The 17,688-nt window shown below is 35.3% G+C and overlaps 1 protein-coding gene and 2 pseudogenes across 4 annotated transcripts in view; all 3 read left to right on the forward strand.

Annotated features, from left to right (window-relative positions):
* Window positions 1–5,768, forward strand: part of YTHDC1 (YTH N6-methyladenosine RNA binding protein C1) — a 36,765-nt gene extending 30,997 nt beyond the window's left edge. For 2 of the 4 annotated variants that reach the window (XM_008962807.4, XM_008962808.4), the window contains 5 exons: window positions 259–295; window positions 368–431; window positions 541–603; window positions 2,634–2,768; window positions 4,762–5,768. In XM_008962807.4, coding sequence (XP_008961055.1) covers window positions 259–295; window positions 368–431; window positions 541–603; window positions 2,634–2,768; window positions 4,762–4,986 — 524 coding nt within the window. In that variant the 3' untranslated portion in view covers window positions 4,987–5,768. The remainder of the gene's footprint in view (window positions 1–258; window positions 296–367; window positions 432–540; window positions 604–2,633; window positions 2,769–4,761) is intronic. The other 2 variants (XM_003810443.5, XM_003810444.5) reach the window with 1 other exon arrangement.
* The window catches only part of LOC100983151 (UDP-glucuronosyltransferase 2B15-like), a 230,293-nt pseudogene that overhangs the window by 193,741 nt on the left and 18,864 nt on the right, over window positions 1–17,688 (forward strand).
* LOC100983838 (MICOS complex subunit MIC26-like) lies at window positions 13,797–14,953 on the forward strand (annotated as a pseudogene).

Consider the following 17,688-nt stretch of genomic DNA (forward strand, 5'->3'; position numbering starts at 1 on the left):
AGATTTGGAGTGTGAACGTAGAAGATACCTATCTGAAAGCTTCTCTAGCAGTTTACAATTCTATGATATCATTAGTTATTTCCTAGATTATCATGTAATCTGAGAAGAAAATTTGAAAATGGGATAATACAGTAGTAGCATCACTTAAAGTACATATTTCATGGAAAGAATTGAAACGAGTGGTAAGGAAGGTTTAATTATAATGCCATAAAAGAAAAATATAAATTTGATTTACTAAAATGCTTGATGTTTGAACAGGGTATTTAAAGGATCCACGATACCAGGAAGTGGACAGGTAAGTCGGGTTCAGTCTTGCCTAGTTTTGAATTACATTCTTGGAACTAGTTTATGAATTACCTGAATTTAGTTTCACAAATCTTATTCCCAACAGACGATTTTCAGGAGTTCGCCGAGATGTGTTTTTAAATGGGGTAAGCATTTCATTTTATCTATTTAAATGTGGATAAAATCAGGCTGTGATTTATTTTGCAGTTCTGTGATAATTTTTAATTATATTGACATTATCATCTTTTATTTTAGTCCTACAATGATTATGTGAGGGAATTTCATAACATGGGACCACCACCACCTTGGCAAGGAATGGTTTGTATTATTCTATTTTTATAAGTTACGTAACTTAATTTGCAGTTCTAGTATTTCAGGTGCTTACTCAGAATATGATTGTTACAGTTACTCATTAAAGAGACTTAAACTGGCCAGGCGCCGTGGCTCACACCTGCAGTCCTAGCACTTTGGGAGGCTGAGGCGGCTAGATCACCTGAGGTGAAGAGTTCGAGACCAGCCTGGCCAACACGGTGAAACCTTGTCTCTACTAAAAATACAAAAAACATTAGCTGGGTGTGGTGGTGCGCACCTGTACTCCCAGCTACTTGGGGAGGCTGAGGCAGGAGAATTGCTTCAACCCAGGAGGCAGAGGTTGCAGTGAGCCGAGATTGTGCCACTGCACTCCAGCCTGGGCAACAGAGGGAGACTCCATCTCAAAAAGACTTAAAATACAGATTTTTGATGATAAATAATTGTATGCTGTCTTTCAAACTAAAGACTAAAAGCTCATTTGTGTTAATAGTACAGGCTTGAGAACTGTAATAGTGTATTATGGTAGTAATTAGTGCAAAGTCCGCTTGGGTTCAGATATATTTCTTTTTCTTCCCAACTCTGTGACCTTGGGTTAATTTCTTAATACAACTCTTAGTTTTCCTCATCTGTAAAATTCCATGGGCATTCATTGATTCTTTGTCTTATCAAATATAATATTTAGTACTTAACTCTGTGCAAGGCACTGTGCTTGTTCTGATTATGTCATGGTGAATGAAATTGACATCATGACTGTCCTGGTATAGCTTAAAATTTAATGTAGTAGTGTCATTTTCATTGTCAAGATAAATTTACAAAGTACATGTTAAGTTTAGCATAGTGCTTGATCTAATACTCACTAAATTTTCTGTGTAAAATAAGATTAATTAAACCCTGATTATTCCTGCTTTTTAATTATTTAAGAAAACTGAATTGTCTTAGAGTATATTTTAAGATATTGAAGATAGCTGAAGCATTAATTTTCAAGAAATAAAAACCTGGAAGTTGAAGTAGCTTCTACTGTTTTCTTACATTTTAATTTATCTCTTTTTTTAAATGCAATATGTTATATGGCCTCTTCATCTGACTTTTGTTTCACTTTTAAGGTATACAGTTTTATACTATTATATGCAGATGATTATGAGACTTTTCCCCTTTAGATTCTAGGAAATTTTAAAAATTTAATAATACATGATCTTGATAGTAACTATGAAAGTAATCTTTAATTTACCCTTTATTCATTTTTTAATGGCATTTAAAAGTTAATTTGCTCCTGGACTTTTTTTTTGAGAGACAGTGTCTCATTCGGTCTCCCAGGCTGGAATGCAGTGGTGTGATGATAGCTCTCTGCAGTCTTGAACTCCTGGGCGCAAGTGGTCCTGCTGCCTCAGCTTCCTGAGTAGGTGGGACTACAGGCACATGCCACTGTGCCTGGCTAATTTTTTTATAGAGACAGGGTCTCACTCTGTTACCCAAGCTGGTCTCCAACTCCTGGCTTAAGGGATTCTTTTCCCTCAGCCTCCCAAAGCATTGGGATATGGGTGTGAGCCACCACACCAGGCCTGTTGATGTTTCTAAGAACAGATACATACAAAGTGGTTAACCAGTTTACCAACTGCAGAACTAGGATGCCGGATGCCGTATGCCTGCCTCACCACTTTAACAGTAGTGTGACTATAAGCAGGTTATTTAACTCCTTGTTGCTTCAGTTTTCCCGTTTGTAAACTGGGAACAATAGTATCTATCTCATAAGGTTGCTTAGAACAATGCCTGGCTCACAGTAAGCACCATGTAAGTGTTTGCTATTTCCATTGGTATTTATATGATAGGAGTAGAAAAGCATAAACATGTTAAATCTTAGAAGATGTGTAATTTTCGACAAACAAAAAGCATATTTTGAAACACCTTAATGCCATCAAAGTAAATGTCTAGTACAGATTCACTTGTTTGGGATTGGTGTTTTGGATGAAGGGTTCTAAGAATGGCTTGTTTACAAGGGTGTTGGTAGATTCTTAATGTAAATGGTTTTCCTTTTTTAGCCCCCTTACCCAGGAATGGAACAACCTCCACACCATCCTTACTATCAGCACCATGCTCCACCTCCTCAAGCTCATCCCCCTTACTCAGGACATCATCCAGTACCACATGAAGCAAGATACAGAGATAAACGAGTAGTAAGTGCACAAGGAGGCAAAGATGTGAGGGAACTACTTAGAATTCTGTAGGTAACTTAAATATGGGGAGACCAGAGTATGATGATTGACGGACCATTGCATATTCTTACTGCAGACTGTTTTGGAATAATTCTCAGTTTGTTTTTATTAAAAATGCCTGATTATGCCCCTTTGGATTATATAGATAGAATATATTTCTTTTAATGATCAGATCACAAACTGCTTAAGGCAAACGCCTACAAATAGAACTCCTTTTAGGTAGTACCTAGGCTATGTTCTTTCCATATTGAGATCTTAATTATGCTATGTAATTAATGTTGTTAATAGGTATTTCTGAACTTTTTGTGTATTCTTACTCAATTTTTCTAGGATAGATGGTGTATATTAAGTTAGCTGATAAGCTGTAATCTCATTTAGTCATTTGTTTTTATTTCTACCAAATGTCAAAGCTAGTAACTAATAAATTGTTTTACCTCTGGTTATTGTGATGTTAGCAAAGAATAACCAGATGTTATGATATGTAGCAGACATGTCCTTTATTCATTGATTCTGTTAAATATTTGATAAGATTGATGTGAAAGCTTTTTTTGATGGCTTCAAAACAGGACCAATGAAAAAAAGACTCTAGTTTTAGTTTGAGTTTTCTGGGTTTTTAACTAGTGGGGCTGAGTTTATTAAATGTCCCCCCCCCCCCATAGTACTTTTATTTTAAAAAGCAGAATTGTCTTCTGGCAAGTGTTGGAAGCATAATTCATATGCATATAAGTTTGATAGCCTTAGAAAGGTAGTTTTGTTGTTAAACTAAGTAGGATATGCAAGTTAGAATTTTTTTCCACTCACTACTTAGGTTGATGAGTCTGTATGGGGCCAAATAAACATCTTTTTATTTTCCCACTTAAGATGAAGAGTGGGCCTATTTGTGAGAATCAGAGCAGCTTTCTAGCCTATCTTTGAGACTTTTTTTTGTGTGTTGTCAGTAATTTCCTTATAAAGATAGTAATTTTCTCTAAATCAAATCTTATCGTGACTTTTAACATTCTGTAAAATAATTTGAGAGTACCAGTTAACTAATTCACAAACTTTAAATTAGTAGTTTATTTTCAGTTACGCACACAAGAAAGAAATATACAGTCTATCTATAATGAAATCTTAGTTGACTAGATGGGTTGTGGTGTCTTAAAAATGCCTATAACTGATCACATGGCTTTTAAAATAGGAAGTCTGAGATTTTTTTGTTTTCCTCAACTATATCCTTTTTAACAAGTTCTATTTTATGGATCTTTATGTAGTGATTTTTTGGTTAGTATACATATTCTCTGCTTATATAATCACATATATAAAAGGTAATGTGGGACTGTGTTTTCAAATCTTATTTTCAGCTAAGTTTTGAGAGAAGACCAAAATCAGTAAGGTAAGCTGAGAACTAAGAGTAGAAAGTTTAAACTAGAGCAGGGGCCAAGTTTAGGAGCAGCCACAACTTTTCTTGCACATCAACTTAGTTGTAACAATTTAGTTTGAAAGAAAATATGGAACATAATACTCTCAGTTTGTAAAACTGAAATTGGTAGAATTGGAGGAAAAATGTAGAGCTAGCCTGTGCCAGAAAAACATTGATGACATTTAGCATAATTGGCAGTATATATGGATAATAGTTGAAGGTCATCACTAGTTAATATCTTTGGCCTAAATCTTACTGAAGGGACCAGATGGAAAAGTCATTAAAGTTAAGTGGAAAACTGCATAAAGAGATTTGAATAATCTGTTGTAGATGTCTAATGAGGCATCATCCTTTTTCTAAACCATGTCAGCATATTACCTTCTGTGAATTAATTTATTATTGCATTTCTTTGGATTGTTCTCTCCGCCGATTATAATACAGAGACTTTTTTTATATTTTAAAATTGTTTATATAATTTTTTTTTTTTCAAATCAGGGATCCATTTAACACTATTTGCCTTTTTGACATACCTAACACATTTCTTTCCTTTTCTAGCATGATTATGATATGAGGGTGGATGATTTCCTTCGTCGCACACAAGCTGTTGTCAGTGGCCGGAGAAGTAGACCCCGTGAAAGAGATCGGGAACGAGAGCGAGACCGCCCTAGAGATAACAGACGAGACAGAGAGCGAGATAGAGGACGTGATAGAGAAAGAGAAAGAGAGCGATTATGTGATCGAGACAGAGACCGAGGGGAGAGAGGTCGATATAGAAGATAATGGGCTTTTGGAAGCACTGATTGTTTAAAGATACAAAAAATCTTGTATTTTTTTTTTTTGTGTGTGTTTACAAGTAGTAAATTTATTTTCAGCTGTCTGCCTATGAAGTTCATTGTGTAGAAGGATTTATTATGACCCCCTTTGTTCCAAGCATGCAGTATCATAAGAACTGGAAAAACTCAAATCCACCAAAAATCCACAGCTGACAGTTGAATTGACACTTTTATTGGGGCAGAATGGAACAGTCCAAGAATGTAGATACTGATTCTTTCTCCATAAATGTTCTTATAGTGTGTTCATCCTAGAGTTATTTTTTTGTTTGTTTTTTTCCTTTTTGGATCTTGATTGATAACTGCCATGATATTTTGCTTTGATGTGTTTCTACATGTAGTTGCACACGGTTCAGTAAAAATAATGCTGCTATCGAGTATGCAAATATTGAAGTATGATGGTTTGACTGTATGGCAGTGTTGTAGCAGCCTCTTGTTTTTTTCCCCATTGCCTCTTTTTTTAAAAAACTTATAAAGTCACTTTTTATTTTTCCTCAGTCTTCAATGACGAGAGCAATATTAAGAAGACATTGGTATCTAATTTTTAATCTTTTTAAATGAAAAATTCCTATGTTCAGTAGCGTGGTTGATGCTATTGTTTAGCCTTCCCCTCCAAATTGTATACATTGGCTTGGAATGTTCACAACTTGCGTGCGTGGCAGCGGAAGACGATTCCCATATTCTACATTGCTACTGTTTTGTATAAAATAAATTGGTAAAGATTGACGGTTATCTTTTGTATCTTTTTCTTATCCAACTGCAGGTTTGTTTTATTATGCAATAATGGACATAAAAGCATGCTTTTTGTTCAGGAATTTTAGGAACCCCATTTGCTTTTTTTGAGGCACACTTTAGCAGAAATGATTGACCTAGGCCTGTTGCATTAAAAGCTTACTTCTATTTCTAACATAAGATACACAGAGTTATGTTAATAATTTGGTTAAGTATTTATACACCTGATAACATTTTTGAGTCTACTCTGATCACAGATCGTTTATTTAGGTTTTCTATTTGTTGTTTTAGTCTTCTGTAAGTGAACGACTTTGTACATGGTTTCTACTTTACTTCATAAATGGACTTTTAACCCTCTTGTATCAGTTCTGTATTTTAAGTTAACTGTCCAGTTCTCCCAGTGGTAACCAGCTATAACATAGAAATAGAGCCAGTCAAGAAAACAGTTTATGAAATAATTTTTTTGAATTTTTTCTTGAGTTACACCTGGAGTTTTGGCCTTTGGAATTTGGCCTTTATAAACATTAGGAATATTTGAATGTTTGATTTTTTTATAGTATCAACAGTTGTACTGTGTACCAGATCACATAGTACAGTTTTACATTTAATCTATATTGGCCTGAAAAGAAGAACACAGGCACTTTACTCTTAAAGGATATAATAAACTATAGTTGTGCTGCATTCATATTCATACCAGCATGTAGTATCTTTCCCTGCATTCACAGTAGTTTTATTTACAATGACAAAACTAAAGCCTGAGGATTTGTTTTAAATCTGCATTGTGGTAGAGAGGAAAAAATACTTTTAAGGAAACCTGGGTTCTAGTTTTGTCATTGTCTTTAATTAAACCGGTTAGTGATACATGGTAAGTCACTTCATTGGCATTTTGTTTGTATTCATCAGTAAGCTAGACAAGATGATAGCTACAGTTTAAGAATTTCTGTAACCATTACACAAAACTGGTAGGTAATATTAAAGGTATTTTCCTGAAATAATAGTAATAAATACTGAGCACTTTGTATGCAATAGAGACTTTGTGCTTTTATATACAGACTCATTTAAATGGGCTCAGAGAGGCTAGTAAACTTGCCCAAGATTAGAAAGGTAGTAATTGATGGGCCAAGATTTTACCCATGTTTTTATTTGGTGTTTCTAAACCACCTCATCGCTTTTGAAAAAATAGTATATAAATTAATAAATATTTTGGAGATGGAGTCTGTCGCCCAGGCGGAGGGCAGTGGCATGATCTTGGCTCACTGCAACTTCCGGCCTCCCAGGTTCAAGCAGTTCTCCTGCCTCAGCCTCCCAAATGGCTGGGACTACAGGCACCCACCACCACACCCCGCTAATTTTTGTAATTTTAGTAGAGATGGGGTTCCAACATGTTGGCCAGGCTGGTCTCAAACTTGACCTCAAGTGACCCCACCTGCCTCAGCCTCCTAAAGTGTTGGGATTACAGGCGTGAGCCACTGCACCTGGCCTGAGATTAACATTAACATTAACATTTCCTTCAGGCTTAAGCAGAGGATTTTTCTAAAGTGCCATCCAATTAGATGTTAAGTTATGCTTTGTATGTTGAGCTTAGTATTGAGTCGATCTATTTTAAAAAGCCAACATTAAGTTTTTACCAAGTATCGCACTATTCTAAACAATTTTGTTGGCTCACATAATCACTGTTTTCTCCTTTCCTAATTTTTAAAATAAACTTACAGGAACATTGTATAAAAAATGCAAGTTTTTTTCTGTACAGAAGAGTCAGTATATAAAAATCAGAATGTTTTATTTAATGTTCGTACACATTTATGACAGCTTTTGTCACTGTGAGAAGACATGGTTTCTTTCGTGTACTCCACAGTGCTGTGATTCTAACAATCTACATTAGTATGATGTGTTCAGATGAAAAACCGAAAATTCAGGCATTCCGAGTTTAGAAATCCAGTCAGGGATTTTATTGGCTGGAGTAATAGTTCAAAGGAGTGAAAACTCAAGCATGTAATTTTTGGATTTGATTTCCTCCATAATGGCTTTTTTTCAAGCATGGTCTAATTTTTCAGAAAATGGCCATTATCTCCAAGCTTCCATTGTCCATGTAGTTTCAGTGTCAGGAGAGAGACTATTTTCCTCCCAGTGTCCATGTCAGTTCCCCAAAAGGACTGAATAGCCATGTTGGTTTTGGAGCCAGTCGTAATCCAATCTGTATTTCCAAGGAAATGGGGTTCTTTGACTCCCAGCATTGGGAAGCAAGAGAGGCACATGCTATGGTCACCTCTGTGAGGATTACATCAGGAAGGACAGTTTCCAAAAGACATGGACAGAGGAAATTTAGCAGATGTCCATTAAATCAGGATCTCATACAAGTTATAACACCTGAATGTTTGACTTTTCAGAGTATTTTGCCATCACAGGTGTGGCATCTTGCCCTTGGATATATCTACATTCTGCTGTAGAATGCTGTGGTCTTTCTGAGGGTCACATACATCCTGTCTTGTCATAATGTTAACCATTAAGAGTCCTCAGGGGCATGGAATTGAAAGGAAGAAGGAACTGTTGCCAGCACTTAACTGACCAAGCTAGAGTTCCCTGACCCAACGTAAGGGTGACTGTGACACACATGGATAATTTTATCTTGATGTTTAAGATTTTGTTATTTGGGTAGGAAACATTCCAAATGCAGTTTGAAACACATATTAAAATTGAGGCACACAGGAAAGAACTGGCTCAAGTTTAGTCCCCAAGGTCCTTATAGTAGGAATAGGAATCCTTAGAGTATAAGCAATCCATGCATAGTATTCTGTTATCTATCATGTAGATCATTTAATCTCTGATTTTTTGGGGTGGGGATTCTCTTGTTTCTAAACCTTACACTTTTTCTTTCAGTTTCTTCTGTGTCTTAAATATAAATTATTGACTATTGTCTTAAATACTAATAAATAAATGTATCTTAAATACTACTGACTATGTCTTAAACACAGACTATTGACTATTAAATATTTTCATTTGTAACCTTCATACTGGAGATTTGAAAGACAGTCAAAAATAATAGCTCTGAAAAGCTAAGGAATATATAATATAAAAAAATGTAAGACTGGGTGCAGTGGCTCACACCTGTAATCCCAACACTTTGGGAGGCCAAGATGGGTGGATCACCTGAGGTCAGGCATTCAAGACCATCCTCGCCAACATAGTGACACCCCTCCTCTACTAAAAACACAAAAATTAGTGGGGCATGGTGGCACATGCCTGTAATCCCAGGTACTCATGAGGCTGAGGCAGGAGAATCGCCTGAACCCGGGAGGCAGATGTTGCAGTGAGCCAAGATTGTGCCATTGCTTTCCAGCCTGGGCGACAAAGCAAGAGTCCGTCTCAAAAAAAAAAAGTTAAGGCAACAAAAATATAAATTGTTGGGAAGAGGGTAAAAATCTAGAATAATTCTATACGATCTGTGTTGTTACCAGCTTAAAATAGTGTATTACAACTGTAACGTTTTATGTAAGCCCATGGTAACCACAAACCAAAAAATTACAACAGATAAACAACAATGATAAAGGACAAAGCTTATTAGCACTACAGAAAATTACCATATCACAAAGGTAAACAACAAGAGAGGAAGAAATGAACAAAGAATCTACAAAACAACTAGAAAATTTTAAAATGGCAAAATAGGTCCTTACCTATCAATAATAACCTTGATTTTAAATGAATTACATTATCCAATAAAGAGTGGTTGAATGGATTAAAAAACAATGTAACTATGAGCTGCCTAAAAGAGACCCACTTCAGCTTCCAGAACACACAAAAGTTGGAAGTATAAGAATAGGAAAATCCATACAAATAGTAACCAAAAAAGAGCAGGGATGGCGTAATATACATTAGATAAAAGAAACTTCAAGGTAAAAGCTGTTACAAAAACAAAGATGGTCATTAATGATAAAGCGGCCAATTCATCAAGATGACATAAGAATTATATATGCACCCAACAACAAAGCACCTAAATACAGTATTGGCTGGGCGCGATAGCTCACACCTGTAATCCCAACACTTTGGGAGGCTGAGGTGGGCAGATCACCTGAGGTGAGGAGTTTGAGACCAGCCTGACCAACATGGCAAAACCCCATCTTTACTAAAAACACAAAAATTAGCTGGGTGTGGTGGTGGGCAACTGCAGCTCCAACTACTCGGGAGGCTGAGACAGGAGAATCTCTTAAACCTGGGAGGCGGAGGTTGCAGTGAACTGAAATCACACCATTGCACTCCAGCTGGGGCAACAGAGTGAGACTCCATCTCAAAAAAAAAAAAATACGTGAAGGAAAAAAAAATAGATAGCAATACAATAATAGTTGGTGATCTTAGTACCCCGCCTTAAACACTGAATAGCTCAACTAAACAGAAAATTAAGCAAATACTGGGTTTGACCAAATGGACCTAACAGACATATAGAACTTTCCATCCAAGAGCAGCAGAATATACATTTCTTTTCTAGTGCACATACCACATTATGCCTCAAAAAGCTAGAAAAAGAACTAAAGCCAAAGTTAGCAAAAGGAGGAAAATAATACAAATCAGTAAAATAGAGAACAAAAACACAGAAAAAAGCAAAAAAGTAATCTTTGAAAAAATAAGATCAGCAAAATACTAGCTAGACTATGACAAAAAGAGGAAAGACCCAAATAAATAAAACCAAACATGAAAATGGAGACATTACACCAGATGCCTCACAAGTAAAGTATTATAAGGCCTATTATAAATATATGCGACAAATTGGATAATCTAGAAAAAAATAGATAAATTCCTGGAAAAATATAACCTACCAAGATTGAGTCAGGAAGAAGTAGAAAACTTGAACCAATCCAACAAATCAGTTGAAGAAGTCATTAAAAACCTTCCAACCAAGAATAGCACAGGACCAGAAGGTTTCATGGCCAAATTGTACCAAACGTTCATAAAAGAATCTATCAATACTTCTTAAGCTAGGTCAAAAAATAGAAATAGAGGAGATACTTCCAAACATTTCATGGCATCAGAATCACTTTCATATCGAAGGCAGACAAAGACACTCTAAGAAAAGATAGCTATAGGGCAATATTTCTAATGAACATTGATACACTAATCTTTAATAAAATATTAGCAAACAACTAAACAACACATCAAAAAGAACGTACATCATGACAAGTGAGATTTAACCCTGGCATGCAAGCCTGGTTTATCATATACAAATCAATGTGACATGTGAATTATGAGAATGTTAAAAACCACATGTTCCTTTCAAATGATGCAGGAAAAGAAGTTAACAAAGTTCTGCATCTTTCCCAATAAAGACTTTCAAGTATAGAAGTAAAGTTTCTCAAAATAGTAAAAGTCATTTATAAAAAACACACACAGATAATATTACATCAGTGGGGAGCGACTGAAAGTTTTTCCAGTAAGATCTGGTATAAGGGGAGGATTCTCACTCTAATCACTTCTATTCAACATTGTACTTGAAAGATTAGCAAGAGCAATTAAATAAGTAAAAGAAATAAAAGGCATCTAAATCAGAGGTAAAACTATCCCTATTTGCAGATGATATGATCCTATATGTTGAAAACCCTTAAAGATGCTTAAAAAACACTGTTGGAGTAAATCAGAAAAGTTGCAGGATACCAAATCAACATAGAAACAAAAGTAACATTTCTATAGACAAATAATCACCTAACTAAAAAAGGAATCAAGAAAACAATCCCATTTATAATAGCACACACAAAAACAGAAGAACACATTTAACCAAGAAGGTAAAAGATTTGTACAAGGAAAACTATGAAATACAGATCAAAGAAATTGAAGACACAAATAAATGGAATGATATCTCTTATTTATTGATGGGATTAATATTTTTTAAATGTCCATGCCACACAGTGCAATACATGGATTCAACACTATCTGTACCGAAAGTTTAATGGCATTTTTTACAGAAATAGAAACAAAAATTCTAAAATTTGTATGGAACCACACATACACACACAGACAGACACACACACACAAACTGAAGAGCTAAAGAAATACTGAGAAAGATAAAGTTGGGGGCATCATACTTCCTGATTTAAAGTTATGTTACGAAGGTATAATAAACAGAATTACACTGGTAAAAAACAGAAACATGGACTAATGGAAGAGAATAGAGAGCAAAGAAATAAATGCAAACATACATGGTCACCTAAATTTTGACCAAGGCACCAAGTGGACGCAAAGGGGAAAGTATTGTCTCCAATAAATGGTGCTGGGAAAACTGTATTTCCACCTGCAAAAGAATGAAAATGAACTCTTATCTCACACTATACATGTGAGATACACAACAAAAATCAGCTCAAAATGAATAAAACACCTAAATGTAAGACCTGAAGTCATAAAACTCCTAGAAGAAAACATAAGGGAAAATCTCTTCAACATTGGCCTTGGCAGTGATTTTCTGGATATCATACTAATAGTTCAGATTACAAAAGCAAAATATGTAAGTGGGATTACATCAAATTTAAATGCTTCTTCACAGCAAAGGAAACAATCAACAAAATAAAAACACAGCCTACAGACTGGGAAAAATATTTGCAAATTACATATCTGATAAGGGGTTAATACCCCAAATTTATAAAGAACTCTTACAACTCAATACCAAAAAAAATTAATAACCCTATTAAAAAATGGGCAAAGGACCTGACCAGAAATTTCTCTAAAGAAAACAAAAATAGCCAATAGGCATATTAAAAATTGCTCAACATCACTAATCATCAGAGAAATACAAATGAAACCACTATGAGATATCATCTCACATCCGTAAGAATAGCTGTTATCAAAAAGACAAGAGACAAAAAATGCTGGTGAGCGTGTGGAGAAAATAGTGAACCCTAGTTCACTATTGGTAAGAGTGCAGAATGGTGCAATCATTATGAAAAACTGTATGGAGTTTCCTAAAGAAATTAAAAATAGAACTACCATATGACCCAGGAATCTCTCTTATGGGTATAAAACAAAAAATGAAAATCACCACTTTGTAAAGATAGCTGCACTCCCATGTTCACTGCAACAGTAATCACAATAGCAAAGATATGGAAACAACTTGTGTCCATTGACTGATGAGTGGATTAAAAAATGTGAGATGTGTGTGTGTGTGTGTGTGTGTGTGTGTGTGTAATATTATTCAGCCTTAAAAAGATGGAAATGTTAACACTTGCCACCACACAGATGGACAGAGAGGACTTCATGCTAAGATAAATAAGCCAGAGATAGAAACAAAAATATTGCATGATTTCCCTTACACGTGGAATATGTGTTTTTAAAAAGATCTCAGATACACAGAGAACAAAACAGTGGTTGCCACCAGCAGGGGTGGTGGGCAGTGAGAGGAAATGGGAAGATGTAGGTCAAAGCATACAAATTAGCAAATATGTAGAATGAGCAAGTTTAGAGATTTAATGTACAAGATGAGGACTGTGGTTAATGAAATTGTATGAGGGACTTTTATTAAGTAGATTTTAGCAGCTCTTGTCACACCAATAAGCAACAATATGAGATACTGTATAACAATCTATAACATCAAAAACAAAGAATAAAAGGACAAGCTTCCTGACATCTATTCAAATCTTGCTTTCTCCAACTTGGTAACAATAGCTAATATTGCTGATGATTGCCATTATACTGCTATTACCTTTCTCTGTGCCTTCCTTCTCCTCCTCCTCTTTTATCCTCCTTGCCAACATTATCACTTTCCCTTTATATGCATGAAGAAATCTTTCAAGAATAGGAGTTAATTTGTTAGAAATTCTACCAAACCTACCTCAGCTATTTTACCTTGTGAAAGTTACCATATACAGCCTAAACAATTTGCAGTCAAAATGGACATTGAGTCTTAACACTTGAATAAGATCTCGCTTTTATATTGCTGCCAATAAGAACACAGACAAAAATAATATCTTAGATCATATAGTACATAAAGAATGCTTCCTTTCTGCTTATATCTTAAAAGTATGATATTAAGTTAGAATACGTTGACTTGTGTTCCTTCATAAGGAATATCATCCTATATACTGACAGAACTGACACAAGTGGTAGAAATTATTTGGTCTTTATTATACATGCACGGTACATTTTTCTATGCTTCTCTATCAAGCAGCTATGATATAGCAAGACACATGTTCCCAAAATGAGCTTTACTGAGGTGTACTATTAGTCTGGGCATAAGGCAGAAAACACTTCCTCTCATAAGGTAAACCACCATTGTATCCTCTAATATGTAAAAGTTTGGGATCTTAAGTAAGAATAGGTTTAAAAAAGAAATACTGGAATAAAAGAAATTTTAAAAAAAGAAATAGTGGAATAAAACTGGAATAAAAGAAAATAAATCCTGCCAGAGCCACCGCGGACAGCGACATGTTCAAGGTAATTCGGAGGTCCGTGAGGCCAACCAGCCTACACTTGTTCACCTTCAAAGTCTATGCAGCACCAAAAAAGGACTCACCTCCCCAAAATCCCATGAAGGCTGATGAGCTTTCACTGTACTCAGTTCCCGAGGATCAATCGAAGTGTGTGGAAGAGTCAAGGAGCCAGCTTGAAGTAGGCATCTCACAGTTCCGACGCTATTGTGAGCCACATAGAAATTTGTGTCAGGAAACGTACTCCCAAACTAAGCCTAAGATGCAAAGTTTGGTTCAGTGGGGGTTAGACAGCTATGAGTATCTCTAAAATGCACCTCCTGGATTTTTTCCAAGACTTGGTGTTATTGGTTTTGCTGGCCTTAATGGACTCTTTTTGGCTAGAGGTTCAAAAATAAAGAAGCTAGTGTGTCCACCTGGTTTCATGGGATTAGCTGCCTCCATCTGTTATCCACAACAAGCCATCGTGTTTGCCAAGGTCAGTGGGGAGAGATTATATGACTGGGGTTTACACGGATATATAGTGATAGAAGATTTGTGGAAGGAGAACTTTTAAAAGCCAGGAAATATGAAGAATTCACCTGGAACTAAGTAGAAAACTCCCTGCTCTACCTATTTTAATCAGTTAGAGGTAAACACTGGAAACTCCATACAATAAATCACTATTTCTACAGAAAAATGGAGGATAAGTCAGTATTGAATGTATTAAAATGGCTTTCTTCTTCAGGAAAAAATACGTATATAATTAAAACCCAAGTTAAAAAAAGAAAAAAAGTAAATGTTAGTTCTGTCTGCAAATATAGTTGAAGTCATATACTTATATTTTTGAGGAATGGTGTTTCTTTTAAGCTAAAATACAGGTGAAAAGTCTCAACCTTTCCAATACAATTTTAGCATTTCCACTTGCTCATCTGATCCATACATTGACTTTTAAAGCAATCCACAGGATATCTGTTCTCTAGGACTTTGGTTGAGAATACAATGTTAATCTATTAGAAGACCAGTTTCTATAAAATGAGGAATAATATCTAAAGTGTCTGACACAAATTAGTTAATAGTATTAGTAATATAAACAAAACAGCAATAATGGCAAGATTCAATATTACTCTGGATCACTATGTACCAGAGATATTTCAAGTGTTTTATCTATGTTAACTATTTTTTCCACACACAGAACACAATATGAGGTTGGCCTATTATTGTATGAGTAGGCATAGTCATCTCTATAAACCTTTTTTTTTTTTTATTAAGACAGGGTCTCCATCTGTTGCCCAGGCTAGGATACAGTGGCATGATTACAGCTCACTGCAGCCTTGATCTCGTGGGCTGAAGTGATTCTCCTGCCACAGCCTCCTGTGTAGCTAGGACGACAGGCATGTGCCACCATACCCAGCTAACTTTTAAACATTTTTTCTCTAGAAACAAGGGCTCACTTTTTTGCCCATGATGGTCTCGAACTCCTGGGCTCAAGCCCGCCTCCTGCCTCCACCTCCCAAAGTGCTGGAATTATAGATGTAAGCCATTGCGTCTTGCCTCTATGAACATTCTAATCTAGTTTTCTGTCACCTGTTGCCTGAACTCTTGTAAGAACATTCTTACAAAATTTCCCTTTAGAGTGATTCCCCTTTCTATAGTCTTGCCCCTCTATAGTCAACCCAGTGACTAAACCTTGAGATTTTTTTTAAAAAGGAAATCTGATAATATCCCTTTTTTGTTTAACTCTTTTCACTGTCTTCCCCATCCCCTTAACATATGTTCAAACTCCTATAATTATCTGGCTCTATACTACCTCACCAGCATCATCTGCTTCATTACTCAGCCTCTTCCTGCAGAACTAAACTTAAGGTCTTTGGGAACTGTCCTTACTTCTCTATCTGCTTTTCTTTATGTTTCTTCCTCTCCCTCTCATCCCTTCACCTGTCCCTCCACCTTGTTTAGGGCTCACCTTAATTGTTAATGATGCGGAGATACTGTCTGTAATCTCCTCTAAATGCTTTGTTAGCACTGTGGTCTTTCCTTAAGATGACACTTTTCACCCAATTTTTATTACTTGCTTATATTTTATCTTTCACAACAGAAGATAAGATGTATAGGGGGCAGAAGCTATGTCTACTTCATTTCTTTGCAAATCTGGCACTTCTGGTATATTTTAGTCACTATATTCTTTAAATGAATAATTGATTCTTATGTGTTGAATAATAACACCTTCAGTTAACTGACTGTACTCTCAAAGTCTCCCAGGTATCTCAGGTTATTCTGTAATGGTAATGAAATTAACATACTTGTGATGGTACAGAAAAGAAATATATCAGTTTCTAATTGGCAGGTCACTTTCCTCACTTGCCATATCTGTCTCACCATGAGACAAACACTCTGAACGAAGAATACAGTCATTCCCCCTGAAAATGCAAAACAAAAAGAATAAAACAACTAGGAATAAGTTTACCTTAGGCAGGGGTTTGACAGGTTTGCAGTAGAGTCTTACAACAAATTCAAAATTAGGTAAGAGTGGGCGAGGAAATTCCAAATACCAGTAGTTTCGAATGAGCCACATTTCAGCTTTTCCCATTATCTCAGATAATTGTAGTGCATTTTCCTGAAGGGGGGGGAAGGCAAAAGAAATAAAATTGTCATGTGAATATGCCAGGTAATTTTCTAAAATTATTTGAAATAATGTAGCCAAAATTGTTTATGTCTTGCTAAAACAAAAATAAATGTGCATATTTATACATAATTTATATATTTTATAGATGTTGTTCATACATACGTAAGTAAAGTGGGTAGACTCTAATGTCACATTGTTATATACACAATCATGAATGATTATTAAAACGAGTCACTGTAGAATTAAACATAGATTTGTTTTCTCTCTAAAATACAAAAGTAACCATTAGAAATTTAAAAACTCTTTGAAATCCACCATCACTTAATTCTACCATAGCCATAGCCATGTTTTTCGAGAGCACTCAGTCTAGTTTCTACAATTTAGAAGCAATTTATTTCCTTAATCTTTGATCCTCCAAATGAATTGTAAGGTTTTGGGGTTTCTAGTAGCTACTACTGTATTTGATTCATAATAGGTGACTAATAATTTTAGTTTATTAATAATATTGATATTGAAAGTAACAGCTGGAAAATTTTTACAAATTATTAAAATAGTGATTTGTGCTCAGCCTTATTTAGATTCATATTTTCTTTAATGGAAAGATATAGTTTTAAAAATATAAACTAATAATTACATGTTCACTCTTCAACAAGATTTTAGGCCTTAAAATATATGACTTGTAAGCAGTTGTTGAAGGAATGTGGAAGTCTGAGAGACCTCAAATTATATAGCTTTTTGCATCTGGGACAGACACTATTCACTCAAATATGAAGAAATCCTCATAGTAATAGTAATATGGAAAAATGTTTTAATTTTTTAAATTAGGAAACTAAGCTACATAAGGGAAACAATGTCCTAATGCTACATAAATAGTTGTAGAAATGTATATGTAATCTACATGTCTACTCTCATCAAG

The sequence above is a fragment of the Pan paniscus genome, chromosome 3, assembly GCF_029289425.2.
Source record: "Pan paniscus chromosome 3, NHGRI_mPanPan1-v2.0_pri, whole genome shotgun sequence".
In the NCBI taxonomy this organism is placed as follows: domain Eukaryota; kingdom Metazoa; phylum Chordata; class Mammalia; order Primates; family Hominidae; genus Pan; species Pan paniscus.